This window comes from Bos taurus, chromosome 3 (assembly GCF_002263795.3).
Source record: "Bos taurus isolate L1 Dominette 01449 registration number 42190680 breed Hereford chromosome 3, ARS-UCD2.0, whole genome shotgun sequence".
NCBI classification, from domain to species: Eukaryota; Metazoa; Chordata; class Mammalia; order Artiodactyla; family Bovidae; genus Bos; species Bos taurus.
The window spans coordinates 7,895,921-7,909,490 of NC_037330.1; the positions used below are offsets into that span (position 1 = coordinate 7,895,921).

Here is a 13,570-nt window from a genome sequence, read left to right on the forward strand (position 1 = left end):
TTAGTGACATTGAGCACATTTTAATATACCTATTGGCCATCTGTACATCTTTTTTTGAGAATGCCTATTCAGATTCTTCATCCATTTTTTAATCAAGTTATTTGGGATTTTGCTGCTAAGTTGTTCATGCTTCTTATATATTTTGGATATTAATCCCTTATCAGCTATAGGGTTTGCAAATATTTCCTTCCACTTCATAGGTTGCCTTTTCATTCTTGATTATTTTCACTGCTATGCAGAAGTTGTTGCGTCTTCTCACAGATGTACAAAGGAAAAAAGAAACATGTAGTATAACCAACTTAGACTCTTAAAAAGTATCCAATTAGAAGCATTAAAATGACTGAGCTGAGGTTGAGGTCAAAATTATTTTATTATACCTAGAGAACTGATTAAGGAATCAAAAAGTAAATGGGTTCTTCTTTTTAGAAATGTGTAAATATTGAGATTTTTGAGGGTAATGTCAGGCTGGGCCTTAAGAATGATCTAGTTCAGTAATTCTCAGTTTGGTCTAGAGATACCTGGGGGTTCCAATGACCCTTTAAGGGATCTGAAAAGTCAAAATTATGTTTGTGTGCTGAGTCACTTCAGCCATGTCCAATTCTTTGTGACCCCATGGACTGTAGCCCACCAGGCTCCTCTGTCCATGAGATTCTCCAGGCAAGAATATGGGAGTGGGTTGCCATTTCCTCCTCCGGGGGATCGTCCCAACCCAGGAATCGAATGCACATCTCTTACATCTCCTGCATTGTCAGGTGGGTTCTTTACCACTAGCTTCACACCCTACTAAGAGGTCTCTTGCCTGTTTCATTAGGTTGACACTTGCATAGATGGCACAAAGCAGTGGGGGATAAAACCGTTAGATCTGAAGCATAGTTGAAGGCAGCGGCACCAAACTGTATTTTTCACCGTCATGTTGTGCGCTCACAGTAAGAAAACAGAACAAAACCTTGATGAAATCATTTAAAAAATAACTTTGTTACATTTTGAGCTCAAAGTACACATCTCTTAAAATATTTTGTGTGCTGAAATAGGAAGTATGCACTTCTGTTCCATACTGAAATACAATGACTGTCTTCAGGGAAAGCTCTTACACAACTGAGTTCTGAGTTGAACCAGCTACCCTTTTTCTTGGAATACCATTTTTAATTAAAAAAATGACTGAAAAACTGTAGTCATTCAGACTTGGGTATTTCTCAGACATTTTCTTAAAAGTGAACAAAGTGAGACTGTCACTTCAAGGAAAACATCTGACAGTAATTGTTGCCAATCGTGAAATTCCAGATTTCAAATGAAAATTAGAGCTTTAGAAAAACTTGCATTTGTTATCATGAGCTTGACAGTCTCCCAGTAATTAAAGACTTTTCTGTTAATACTGAATCTGATTTTTAAAATATTGTATATAATGAGATGCTATCAACATTTAAAAGATCTCTATAACTTTGTGAACAAGTATTTTCAACTGCCAACACACGAATGAAAGATCTATTTAAAGTACAAAAAGGACCAATGAATTTTATTGCAGCAGAGTAAGAAATGCTTGTTGAGGGCTTCCCTAGTGGTCAGTGGTTAAGAATTCATCTGCCAAGGCAGGGGACAAGGATTCAATCCCTGGTCCAGGGAAATCCCATGTGCCACAAGGCAACTAAGCCCATGCACCACAACTCCTGAAGCCTGCACATCCTAGAACTAGAGCTCTGCAGCAAAGAGAAGCCACTGCAATGCAACTAGAGAGTAGCCCCTGCTCGCCACAACCGGAGAAAGTCCTAATGCAGCAACAAAGACACCGCAGCCAAAAACAGAAAGAAATACATGTTGATATGGCTTCAGATTCCATAATGCAACTCAATGTTTAAAAACTACCCTTGTTGAGTTCTCATGTAGCATCAAAGAAGAATATCCACAATTATACAAAAAGTCTCTTAAAATGCAACTACAAACCTGGATGAAGCCAGATTTTCTTCATAAACTTCCACTGAACTCTCTTTTTAAAGCAGAGTTCATGTTAAATTTTTTTTCTTATAACAATTTGCACAGTACTGTACATATAAATACCACATTAAATGAAGGTACTTCAGTACTGACAAAAATTAGCTGTCTTGTCTGGCTGGGAAAATGTGTGAAACATCTATAGTCATGTCTTTAAGCTCAACAAAAAAAGGTTTACCAAATCCAGCAATTCTAACAGTATACCAGGGGCAGTCTTTAGCAAGTTGAGATTACTTGGAGATCGAAAAAGAACTACTTCACACTGTAGGTAATAAACTTGGCTTCTTATTACCTGTAAGAAAAGACAAAAGCAGATAACATAAAGGAATCTGAAGATGATTTAGAGATATATATATATATATTTCTAAATTCCTACTCCAAGAAGATTTTTTTGATTAATAATTTATATTTACCTGTGTGGTCCTCCTCAGTGGTCTCCCATTAGCTCCTCAGAGGTAACTACTATCCTGACCATGGTGTTTCCTTTTTTATGCTTTTTTAAAAAACTTTATCATGTGTATGAATGAATGGCTAAACAATATATTCCTTTGTAGAAAGGACATCACACCATATGGTATCTTCTAGGACTTTTTTTTTTCACTGAATATTAATATTCCTAATATTCTTTTATGCTGCTGCATTGTAGCTATGGTTCATTTATTCTGTTGTATAGTATTCTGTTCTGTGAAGATAGCACAACTTATCCATTTTTCTGTTGGACAACTGAATTGAATTCAAAGTTGTGATTTTACAAATAGTGCTATTATGAACACTATTGTACATATCTTCTGGTATACATGTATATATACTAGTCAGTATGTATACTCAGGCATGAAGTTCTGGGTTATAGAGTGAAAAGTATTCAACTTTACAAGACAACAGGTGTGCTTGGTATCTAACGTTTATTTCAGAGATAACATCCGGTGCAGCTGCATTAAGGCCTCTTTGGTTTACAGAATCCTACACTGCACAGGCCATAAACCCAATCTAGTATAACAGTTCCTCTTTGCCAGCCTTTTTCCAATTTCCCCAGGCTGGACAGACAGATGAGGACAGGTAAAAGCTCTCTCCCTCCACACCTTCTTTTCTGTTCCTGCCTTTCTTATCCCTGGTGATAGCAGTTTCTCTCCCTGAGGCATCCAGTTCTTGACCTAATCTGGGTCCTCTAGGGGAGAACCTGGACATTTTGCTGATACTAGATGTCCTACTCATCCTTTAAGGTATAGTTAATTCCCATCTTCTTCACAATGCTTCCCTTATTATGCTGACACCCAATTCAGTTCGATGATCCACAATTCACTGAAAGTTTAAACATCCCTCATTAAACTAGACACCAATGAGTCAATGTGGAACAGAGAGCTCAAGAAGTCCTCCAAGAGCTCACCTTTTAGTGACTAGAAATAAGATAGTAAAAAAATTAAAATGCAGTGTGATGATAAAGGTCCACATTGACACATGGATGAGGAGTACAAAAGAGAGACACTTAGCCAGCTACACCCATTTCTTCCTTATTTTTTCTCTGAGAGCTTTTATTATCTGTACATGGCTCCCTTATTTAGCGCAGGCTTGCAGGATGCATTTATGAATGTGGTACCACTAGGTGAAATCAATTCCGTGTAGAATGGCTATAACACAGAACGTTTGAAGGTACATTCAGCGTGGTCCATTGGCACCTGAGCTTCCACTTTGGTCATCTCCCAAATGACATATTTCTGGTCATCATTTCTTGCAACTCCCACTCATACACTTGTTAATCCATCCTCTCATGCTACAGTGATATTTGTGGACTTTTACCAATTTTCATTTGCTTCTTGATCTTTCCCCTGGTAGATGACAGGAATCACCATAAAACTGGCATTTTAGAAGGCAATGGCACCCCACTCCAGTACTCTTGCCTGGAAAATCCCATGGACGGAGGAACCTGGTAGGCTGCAGTCCATGGGGTCTCTAAGAGTCAGACAGGACTGAGCGACTTCACTTTGACTTTTCACTTGCTTGGAGAAGGAAATGCCAACCCACTCCAGTGTTCTTGCCTGGAGAATCCCAGGGACAGGGAAGCCTGGTGGGCTGCCGTCTATGGGGTCGCACAGAGTCGGACACGACTGAAGCGACTTAGCAGGAACCACCACGGAGGAGGGCATGGCAACCCACTCCAGTATTCTTGCCTGGAGAATCTCCATGGACAGAGGAGCCTGGCGGGCTATAGTCCATGGGGTCACAAAGAGTCAGACACGACTAAGTCAGTCAGTGACTAAGCAGAACACAGAAACCACCAGAAAACTTGAATTTTAACATTCAACGTGATTCTATTCCTCTGTTTCTTTGTGGCATTTCTGGAACAATCAAATACACATCGTTGTAAATCACTGTGGGTCCAAACTGCACACAGAATAAATAGCAGAAAAAACCGCTCACTGAATAACTTCACACAACGTGATTTAAGATAATATGGTAGAGTCCCCCCTGGCTGAGGTCATAAAATGAAGGGCTAACTCACTGACCAAAGGTTACTGTAGAGTATGTCAAGCTAGCTCTCATTGGCTGAGAATGCACAGTAGCAGTCCAAGCATAGAAAAAAGTATTATTATGGTACCAAAATCAATTTATGTATATTTTTAAAGAAAAATATTTCAGAGATGAATTAAATAATTGCTGTTCTGGCAGTGCTATTGTTGTTGTTTAGTCACTCGGTCATGTTTGACTCTTTGTGAGCCTGTGGACTGTAATGCTTCAGGCTCCTCTGTCCATGGGATTTCCCAGGCAAGAATACTGGAGTGGGTTACCATTTCCTTCTCCAGGGGATCTTCGTGACCCAGGGATCGAACCCAAGTCTCCTGCATTGGCAGGCAAGTTCTTTACCACCTGGGAAGCCCAGCAGTGTTAGGCTTTATCACATATTTCTGTGATCAAGCATGATAATTCAGTAGGATCCTCTGGGGAATTTGTATATGCCCTGCTTTAATTGCTTAATGGGTAGGCGTATTACCACCCCTCCATCTCAAATCGTAAACCCTCTATAGACAGAAACACTGTTTTATAGGTATATTTAACATAGCATCAATTTGGGCATGTAGCAGAGGCCAGAAAACACCAGCATGAATTAATATTTGCTGAATTAAGGCTAGCGGGAGAGAATTAAGTAAAAGAGGCAAAAGTTCATCTCAGAGTCCAACACCTACGTGAAGCTGAGATTCCCCAACCTCAGCACTATCGCCATTTTGGACGAGATAATCCTTTGTTGTGGAAGGCTGTTCTGTGTATTACTGGATGTTTAATAACATCCCTAGACACCAGCAGCACACCCTCCTCACCATGTGACAACCAAAAATGTCTCCAGACATTGCCAAATGTCCCCTAGGATGGAGAGAGATTGCCCTTGGTTGAGACTGCTGCATTAAATCTATCTCATTGCTTCTCTTTCATTCACCAGATTCTGGTCTGGGCCACAGAAGGCAACTCTCTAGATCAAGCAGGATATGTCTTCATGTTAAGACAGAATACACAATTATAGTTAAACTCTAGGTATAACTTGGTACAAATTTATTTATACTCACCTATCTCTGCTGCTCTAACAAAACACTGGGGCAACCTGTAAAACCATTTATGCATAAGTATAGAACAGAAAGATGAAAACTAGAAAAAAAAACTGGATTTATTGGGGGTAGTCAAGCAATATGGCAAGTGAATTATTTATTCATGTTTGGTAGGACCCTTTGTGGTCTCAAGCTTCAGGTGGCTAGACAAGTCCCTCAGCTCTATGACCAGGTGACCAAGGAGAACTCTCATATCCTGTATCTGCTTGAGGAGAACACCCATCTGGTGATACAGATGAGGGTCTGGGCCTTGCAGAGGGGAAAAGGAGTCTGGATCCTTAGAAGAAGGGGTGGAAAGTGGAGGCAGTGGCCCAGGGGGCTTTGTAGAAGTAGTTTCTGGAGCATCTGGTTTCTGAGGAGCTGGAGTCAAGGTAGTGGGTGCAGCAGACCTGGAGGGACCTGGATTAGGGGGCAGGAGACACAGACAGAGTGAAGTCTGACTCTCGTCCTACCCTCATACTCCTGGTCAATCTTTCTTATTCTCTGAAAGTAGCTTTGGAGCCCAGTGGCAGCAAAAATTTGAGGACTCTGGTCCAAATTCCAATCTGAAGAAATCTGCATTTCTTCTGCTTGAAAATCTTCCACAGGGAGGCCTTATCATTAAAAGGGCTATGGATGTTAGCCAGTTCCTCCTCTTTTAATTGAATTCCTTCCAACAGGCATGTTGTACAACAGGTAACTGGTCCTAGGTCAATCTCTGATTGTACATGCATGCATGCTAAGTCTCTTCAGTCGTGTCTGACTCTTTGCCACCCCATGGACTGTGGCCCGCCAGGCTCCTCTGTCCATGGGGATTCTCCAGGCAGGAATACTGGAGTGGGTTGCCATGGCTTTCTACACTAATGTACTTGACATTAGTGTAATTCCTTATCCTGTGCCAGCCTTCAGTGTTTTGAGGATGCCTCTGCTGGCCCCATGAGTCACTTCCTCTTCAAGATGAGCCTCTCCCATCCCTTCCATTATTTTCCTTATGACATGACTTGAGCGCCCTCCCTACCCTGGACACTTCCTATGGGTATGTTTCAGATCAAATGCAGCCTTCTTGACTGAGATTCCTAGAATTGAATATAAACTCCAGCCTACTTCATCCTCACTCTAGAAACTCTGTTGCTACAAATGCCCAGAGTTCATGAAGGGAGTGTCAAGTCTACAGGGCAGTAGCTGCTGGCTCAGGTCTTGGTTTGGTGAGTTGTACACCACAGTCTGAGGGAGAAGTTGCCTCTCTGTGCTTTTTTTCCCACCACCAGGGCCTCTGGCTTATTGTTCTTGCCTCCTGTGTGTCTTTTCTTAACCTGCTTACACCAAACCCTAGCTCACGGACCCAATTGTCTTATCCCCTTCCTTCCTGCTTTTTCACACCCATCACACACACACACACACACACACACACACAAACTCACCCTGCACCCTGATCTCCAGCTTGGGGCTCTGTTTCCAAACTTGATTGTCCTCAGTGGCTGCTTCACACCAGTAGGCCCCAGAGTGTGCCTCTGACACGGTGGGGATCTGGAATTCTGGAGAGGGACCCCTGCTACGCATTGTCCTGCCGTCCTTGTAGAAGGAGAAGAGGAGGCGGGCGGATGACCTCTGCAGGGGCAGCTTTGTCTGACAGCTCAGGGTCACTGGCTTCCCCTCTTGGGGCTCAGCTGAGGGTGTGACTCTGAGAACTGGGGCTCGAAACAGTTCTGGGGGAGAGAGAGGTGAGAAAGAGGAGCTCAGCCATTCATTCAGATGAGCCCCCGGCAAGCAAAGAACCCTGGTCCCACATTCCTTCCTCTATTTCTAGATCAGGAAGGACTTCTCTTAGAAAAGTTCCATTTGAACCTTTCGAGTTGTCTCTCTCTTCAATAGACAGGACTAGAGAAGATCTAGAGATTGGCAAATCTGACAGTAAGCCAGACATCCAGTCAGTGAACATCGGGGAGCACAGAGCTGTAGGACAGAGCAGAAGGAAACATGTTGAGCTTGGAGTCAAGCTGAAGGGCTTGGACGGGCAATGCTAAGATGCTGCTCCTCCTGAAGGCCACCTGGGGCATCTGCCAGCAACCTACTGCTTAGGCCTTTGGTGATCTTGCCATCTCCAGAGAAAGACATTTGTAGTTCCTCTGTCTTTCCCCACCTGCCTCCACCATGATGACACTGCCTCTAGCGCTTACCGTGAACTGTGAGAGCCACAGGAGACGCCGTCTCTGGGCTCCCAGGACCAGGGCTCCTGAGGACAGCACTGCAGTGGTAGTGCCCGCTGTCGGCCTTTTGCGCCACAGTGATGGAGATTTCCTTGCTAGGTCCGGGGGGGCCAAGGGCTGCGCCGTCTCGGTAGAAGGTGACCTGGGTCAGTGGCCAGTCTTGCCAGGCCAGGCAGCGCAGAACCAGAGGGTCTCCTTCGAATATAGGCTTGGCTGGGCTTTGGAGGATCAGCCAGTCTATGGGCCAAGGCAAAAGCTGAGTGTGACCTACTGCCCCTTGGGAGCTCCCTCAATCTGCCCACAGTAGATCCCTCTAGTCTTTCTCTGAGGGGCCAGGCCACCTGCCCTCTGGTTGGGAGTGTGGGACAGCTTCTCTAGGGTCTAGCACAGAGGGTACCCTGGCTTCTTGGGCTGAAGATGGAGCAGATGGTATCTCTTCCCATGGCCAGTTTCCTGAGGGTACCTTCCTGAGTGGGCTGTGGGGCTGAAAGGAGAGCTTTGGGAAATGGGAGAAAGAGCTGCCTGCACTGGTCAGTCCTTTCTAGGACCTCACCGTAGGACACAGTCAGGTGGACGGGTTCACTGAAAGTGTAGCCCTTGACCTGGAAGCTGACTTCCCTTGGGTCCGTCAAGTCATCCTCAGGGTGGCACATGCTGTCCTGGGTGCTGGCTGGTCCTTTGCACTGGAGTGCCTCAAAACTGGCAGCTGCGGAGAGCATGGTTGGAGAAGAACCAGAAAATGATGCTGCAGCTTGGAGAAGGAGGACAGGAAATGGCTCTCCACAGTGGTTCCTCCCTCTCCTTGGGGAATCACGCGTTTTAAAATAGAGTAAGAAGACATCAAAACCTTTTTTTTTTTTTTTCCCAAGAGACCCATGTGGCTCTCTAAGAGGGACGCATTTGACTTGATTCGCTGGCTCCCGGGTGCAGTCAGTGAGTGGACTGTGGGTTTGAGGAAGGGGGTGGGGAGAGAATGGTGAGCTCACCAGCATGACATCCAGCTGCAGGTGCAGGAAACCAGATGTCAAAGACAAAGAGGATCCCAGAGCAGACAGACACAGGACAAGAGGGAAAGGAGATCAGATTCTAACATTTGTTGAGGGTCTACCATGTGCCAGGCATTGCCAGGCACGTTCACACTTTATCTCACTAATCTCACAAGATTTCTGGGCATGTGATTTCACCCCCACTTTATAAATCTTATTAATAAATGAACAGATTTTGAAAAGCCAATTCATTTACCCCCAATTTTAAAAAAGAGTAAGGAGTATAGTAAGAAAGTCAGGTACATCTGAGCCCAAAGTCAGTATTCTTTTTACTTAGTTGTCCAGACATGATCTACTTTAGTCCTCAGACCTTCCTGGGGGCTTTCTTCCATATTTTCTTTTTCCCAGATTCACTTTGCTCTTAATCCTTGAATATGTCATCTACTAACTAGCTTTTAGTACCTCCTTCCTGGCTCCTCCTTTCAGGTCTTCCTTTTTCAGTCTCCTTTACCTTAATGTCCTCTGTCCCTTGAACCTTCCCTGGCAACGGTAAAGCCCATCCTGTGTCTTTCCCTCTACCCCTGACCCTCTACTCCAAGTCTGTACTGGTAGCTCTGAAACAATTCTTTCTTTGCTTGGGGGTTGAAACTTAGTGTTATAGCTTTTCCACCACATTTCCTCACCCTACCTCTTAGTTCCATGGCTGACCCAGGCTAGGTAAATCTCTCATCTCCGTGACTGCTTCTTGACCCTCTTAATGCTTCTTTCCCTCTCCTGGGCCCATGGCCGTTCACATGTTCTCAGTTCTTTCCTGTCCCACTTGCTTTTGCTCCCTTTCACTTGCAAAGTCCCAGTACTCTTCTTTGAGCTGGTAACTTCTCTTAGCAAGGCCAGTCTCTACTTCCTAATCCTCATTACATCAGCAGCAGGTGCTTTCTTTCAATCCCCTCTCAGCCCTCTTCATCACCCTGCTACCCTCTTTTCAGTTCCTCCACTTTCAGTCAACTGGACACAGCCTCTTCTCTTTTTTGTAAAATAAAATGTTGTTAGGCTACCAGGCACTTTGACTCAATAAACTACGTGACAGGTATTATTATTCTCATTTTATGGATAGGAAAACCGAGTTCAGAACTATGAAAAGTGGCTTTTCCAAGTGATACAGAGCTAGTAAATAAAAGAAGAGTGGCTTGAAACCAGAGCATCTGATTCTGAGTCTGTTCTCACCACAATACCACTGCTGTGTCATAATTCAGTCACCCAGTCCTGTTTCTGTATGTTCAATAAAACAATTCAACAAAACTATTGTGTAGGGGAAATGTGGGTGCTGAGAATTCAAAGATAAATAAGATATAGTTTTAAAAATCAAACAAAAAGGCATTGTCCCTGCCTACAAGTAACTCTCAGTTCAGTGGCTGGCACAGGCATATGAAGAGATTGTTTCAGAGGAGGAAGAAAGGAAAAAGAAAGAATTTGCACAGGCAGCCATCAAAGCAGAGAGGAGGGCTCAAGGAAGATTTCCTGGTAAAGATGCCCCCTAAGCTGAGTCTTTAGGGATGCCCAGAAGATTGTAAGCGAGAGACGAGCAGGGAGCAATGGCGGGGGCAGGGAGACGGGACTCATTTCAGGCAGAAGTAGCAGTATGAACAAAACTTTGGAGATAAATAAGAGTTTGGCGGGTAAACATAAGCAGGTTGGGATTTATTGCAAGGCCCAGAGGGTGAGAGAAGAGGTTGAAGAGGTTGAAACAAGGCCAAGTTATTGTGGACCTTGAATGCCATGATAAGGAGCTTTGGCTGGCAGACTTGAATTTTAGAAATTACTCTGGCTGCAGAGTCCGAATTTATTTCAAGGACACCAGGCTGAGATATGAAGATTAGTTAGGAAGTTGTTGGACTAGCACAAGACAGAAATGATGAGGGCTTGTCCTGCTGCTGCTGCTGCTGCTTCTAAGTCGCTTCAGTCATGTCCGACTCTGTGCAACCCCACAGAAGGCAGCCCACCAGGCTCCCCTGTCCCTGGGATTCTCCTAGTAGATACAATTAGTCATGTTTCAGGAAAGAGACCGGGTCTAGGACCAACTTAGAAGGTAAACTTTGCCAAACTTGATAACTGATCATGTGTAAAAGATGAAGGAGAGGGAGGAATCTACATTATCTCTGAATTTTTGACCCAGATTTCTGGATGGATACCATTAACTGAGATAAAACAGTGAAAAATGAAATTTGGGGACTTCCTTAATGGTCTAGTGGCTAGGATCCCGGGCTTTCACTGCCATGGCCCAGGTTAAACCCCTGGTTAAGGAACTGAGATCCCTCAAGCCACACAGTGCAGTCAAAAAACCAGAAGGATGAAATTAGGAGCGGGAGGCACCAGGAGGATCGATGAGCTCCACTCTGGTCGTATTGTGCTGAGATATCTTGAAACACGCAGGTAGCTATGTCTTGTGCAAAGCTTGATGTTTGAATGTGAAACTCAAAAACATGATTAGGGTGTGATGCATCACTTAGAACTCTTAATTATACAGTTGTGCTGGTAAAAGTTAGACAAATAAGTTCACTAAGGAGACTGTAAATTAAAAACTAAGGCGGCAAGGAGGCAACTGTAGAAAATGCCAGTCTTTAAGGGAAAGAGAAGAAAAGCCACCAAAGAGACCAAGAGAGATACATGAAGTACAAAGAGAAGACAGGGGAATAGAGATTGCCGAGGAAAAATATGTGATCAGCTGTACCCAGTGCAGCAGAGAAGTCCAGCAGGATAAGATTTTAAAAGTGTGAAGTGTCTGAATAGAGTTTGTTGTACTTTGGCCAAAACTGAGTCCACCGGAAGCCAAACTGCGGTCATTAAGAGTGAGTGACAAGTGGGGAAACAGAGAAAGCAAAAATGCAGACTACTCTTTCAAAAGATTTATCTGAGAAAAGGAAGAAAAGAGTTGAGATTGTAGCTAAAGAGGGCATCATAGTCAAGGGTACTTTTAGGATGAAAAAAAATACCATTCAGAAACAGCCATTCAGTCCCGCACACGAAACTTCCATACACTAGCCATATCCCACCTGAACTTGGCTTCTGAGTGCTGAAGTTAGTTCATGCTGCTTTCCTTTGGGTCTTTTCCCTAAAGTCCTACATATCTCCATTTCCACAAATTCCAAGATTTTACTTACCCAGTAGCATCTGGGCTGCCCAGAGCAAAGCAGGAGAAAAGTAGAAGACTCTAGCCATGAGGACAGAGCTTAGCTTCGTGGTAACTGCGTTTAGGTCTCCTGCAGCTTCTAACACACTGATTTTCTTCAACATGAAACCCCTCAAATTAGAAAAGAGGAAGTAAGTCTAACTGTCTGATCGCCTGCATCTGGGGCCCATTTTCAACTTTGCAATTGACTTTCATCCTTCAGATTGACCAGGTTGGCTCCAGCACCATCAGCACCCTTAGGGGTGTGGATGACATGATCACCCTCCCAGTTGTTCGTGAATTCCCCCGCAGAGCTCAGAGACCTTTCAGAGCATGTTGGAAAGCATGTTTCAAAGTCTGCTCTCCCACCGGCCTTCACAAACTCTAGGCAAAATCAGTGCAACAATCGTTTATGTCACCAATGAAATAACGGGATAGGAGGCAGGAAATTGCTTGAAGGCTACACAGAAAGTCACAGGAAGACCATCGGTGAGAATTCAAGTGTCCTATCTTGTCCTGTTCCAAGTCTTACATGCTTCTAGTAACCAAACTGGAGCAGGACTGAAGGGAGAAGAAGATTGGTGGTGGTTGTTCAGTCCCTCAGTCGTGTCTGACTCTTTGTGACCCCACAGACTGCAGCACGCCAGGCTTCCCTGTCCTTCACTATCTTCTGGAATTTGCTCAAACTCATGTCCATTGAGTCCATGATGCCATTTAACCATCTCATCCTCTTCTGCCCCCTTCTCCTCCTGCCCTCTATCTTTCCCAGCAACAGGGTCTCTTCCAATGAGTTGGCTCTTCACATCAGGTGGCCAAGGTATTGGAGCATCAGCATCAGTCCTGCCAGTGAATATTCAGGGCTGATTTCCTATAGGATGGACTGGTTTGACTTCCTTTCTGTCCAATTGGTAATGGCACCAAATTACATATGAGATTAGCCCCCTGGTTGTATTCTTTCCTGGAGAATCCCAGGGATGAGGGAGCCTGATGGGCTGCCATCTATGGGGTCGCACAGAGTCAGACATGACTGAAGCGACTTAGCAGCAGCAGCAGCCACATGCTTCTAACATCCAAAGCCCAGACAAATTTGTATACAAATTTTTCTAGACTCAGGCCTCAGCTCTCTTTTTCTACAGTACAACTAAGGCTATTCAGTCTCATTGGAAATCTGAGTAAAAGGCAAAGAGGGACTCCTGGGAAAGAGCAGAGGAAAAAAGAAAGTCAATTTCCAGGGGCCCTATCTGTAAGGTTAGGGCTCAGGCTCATGGCCAATGCTCAAGCCACTGATCCTGAAGAAATTAGAGACAGAAGGCATCTGATAGCCTGAGAAACCTGAGAAGAGTCAGGAACAAGGGCAGTATGAAGGCCACAGCATCTCTCTTCAGCTCCAGGAGTCCTTATGGGAACCACATGCCTCCCTCTGAACATGTGCTGTTGGACTGAGATCTCCTCAATGGAAGGGCCCAGGCCTCTTTTCCCAGGGACCACACTACTCTCCCCTTCCCATCATGACACCCACCAGGCCCTCAGTTGGTGACTCAGAGATGAAACGGGCCATCAGAAATGGGGGAAGGCAGTCCTGCTTGAAGGCAGAAGGAGAGTCAGCATGACCCTTCAACTGTGCAAAAACCACACATCAGAACAGATATATTA

The 13,570-nt window shown here is 44.4% G+C and overlaps 1 protein-coding gene across 4 annotated transcripts; it reads right to left on the bottom strand.

Moving 5' to 3' along the window:
- Positions 1–351: 351 nt before the first annotated feature.
- On the bottom strand, positions 352–12,061 carry FCRLA (Fc receptor like A). Of its 4 annotated transcripts, none has more exons than XM_005203560.5 (5): positions 11,910–12,043; positions 8,319–8,471; positions 7,736–8,002; positions 6,980–7,264; positions 352–2,278 (listed from the first exon to the last, which is right to left on the bottom strand). In XM_005203560.5, the coding sequence occupies exons 1-5, from the start codon at positions 12,040–12,042 to the stop codon at positions 2,244–2,246; spliced, it is 873 nt and encodes a 290-aa protein (XP_005203617.2). In that variant the 5' UTR covers position 12,043; the 3' UTR covers positions 352–2,243. The 4 variants fall into 4 exon arrangements, with proteins under 4 accessions (XP_005203617.2, XP_005203615.1, XP_015317117.1 ...); XM_005203558.4 differs by lacking the exon at positions 352–2,278 and adding an exon at positions 5,621–5,978 and having other exon boundaries at positions 11,910–12,057; XM_015461631.3 differs by lacking the exons at positions 352–2,278; positions 8,319–8,471 and adding an exon at positions 5,621–5,978 and having other exon boundaries at positions 11,910–12,055.
- Positions 12,062–13,570: the final 1,509 nt, after the last annotated feature.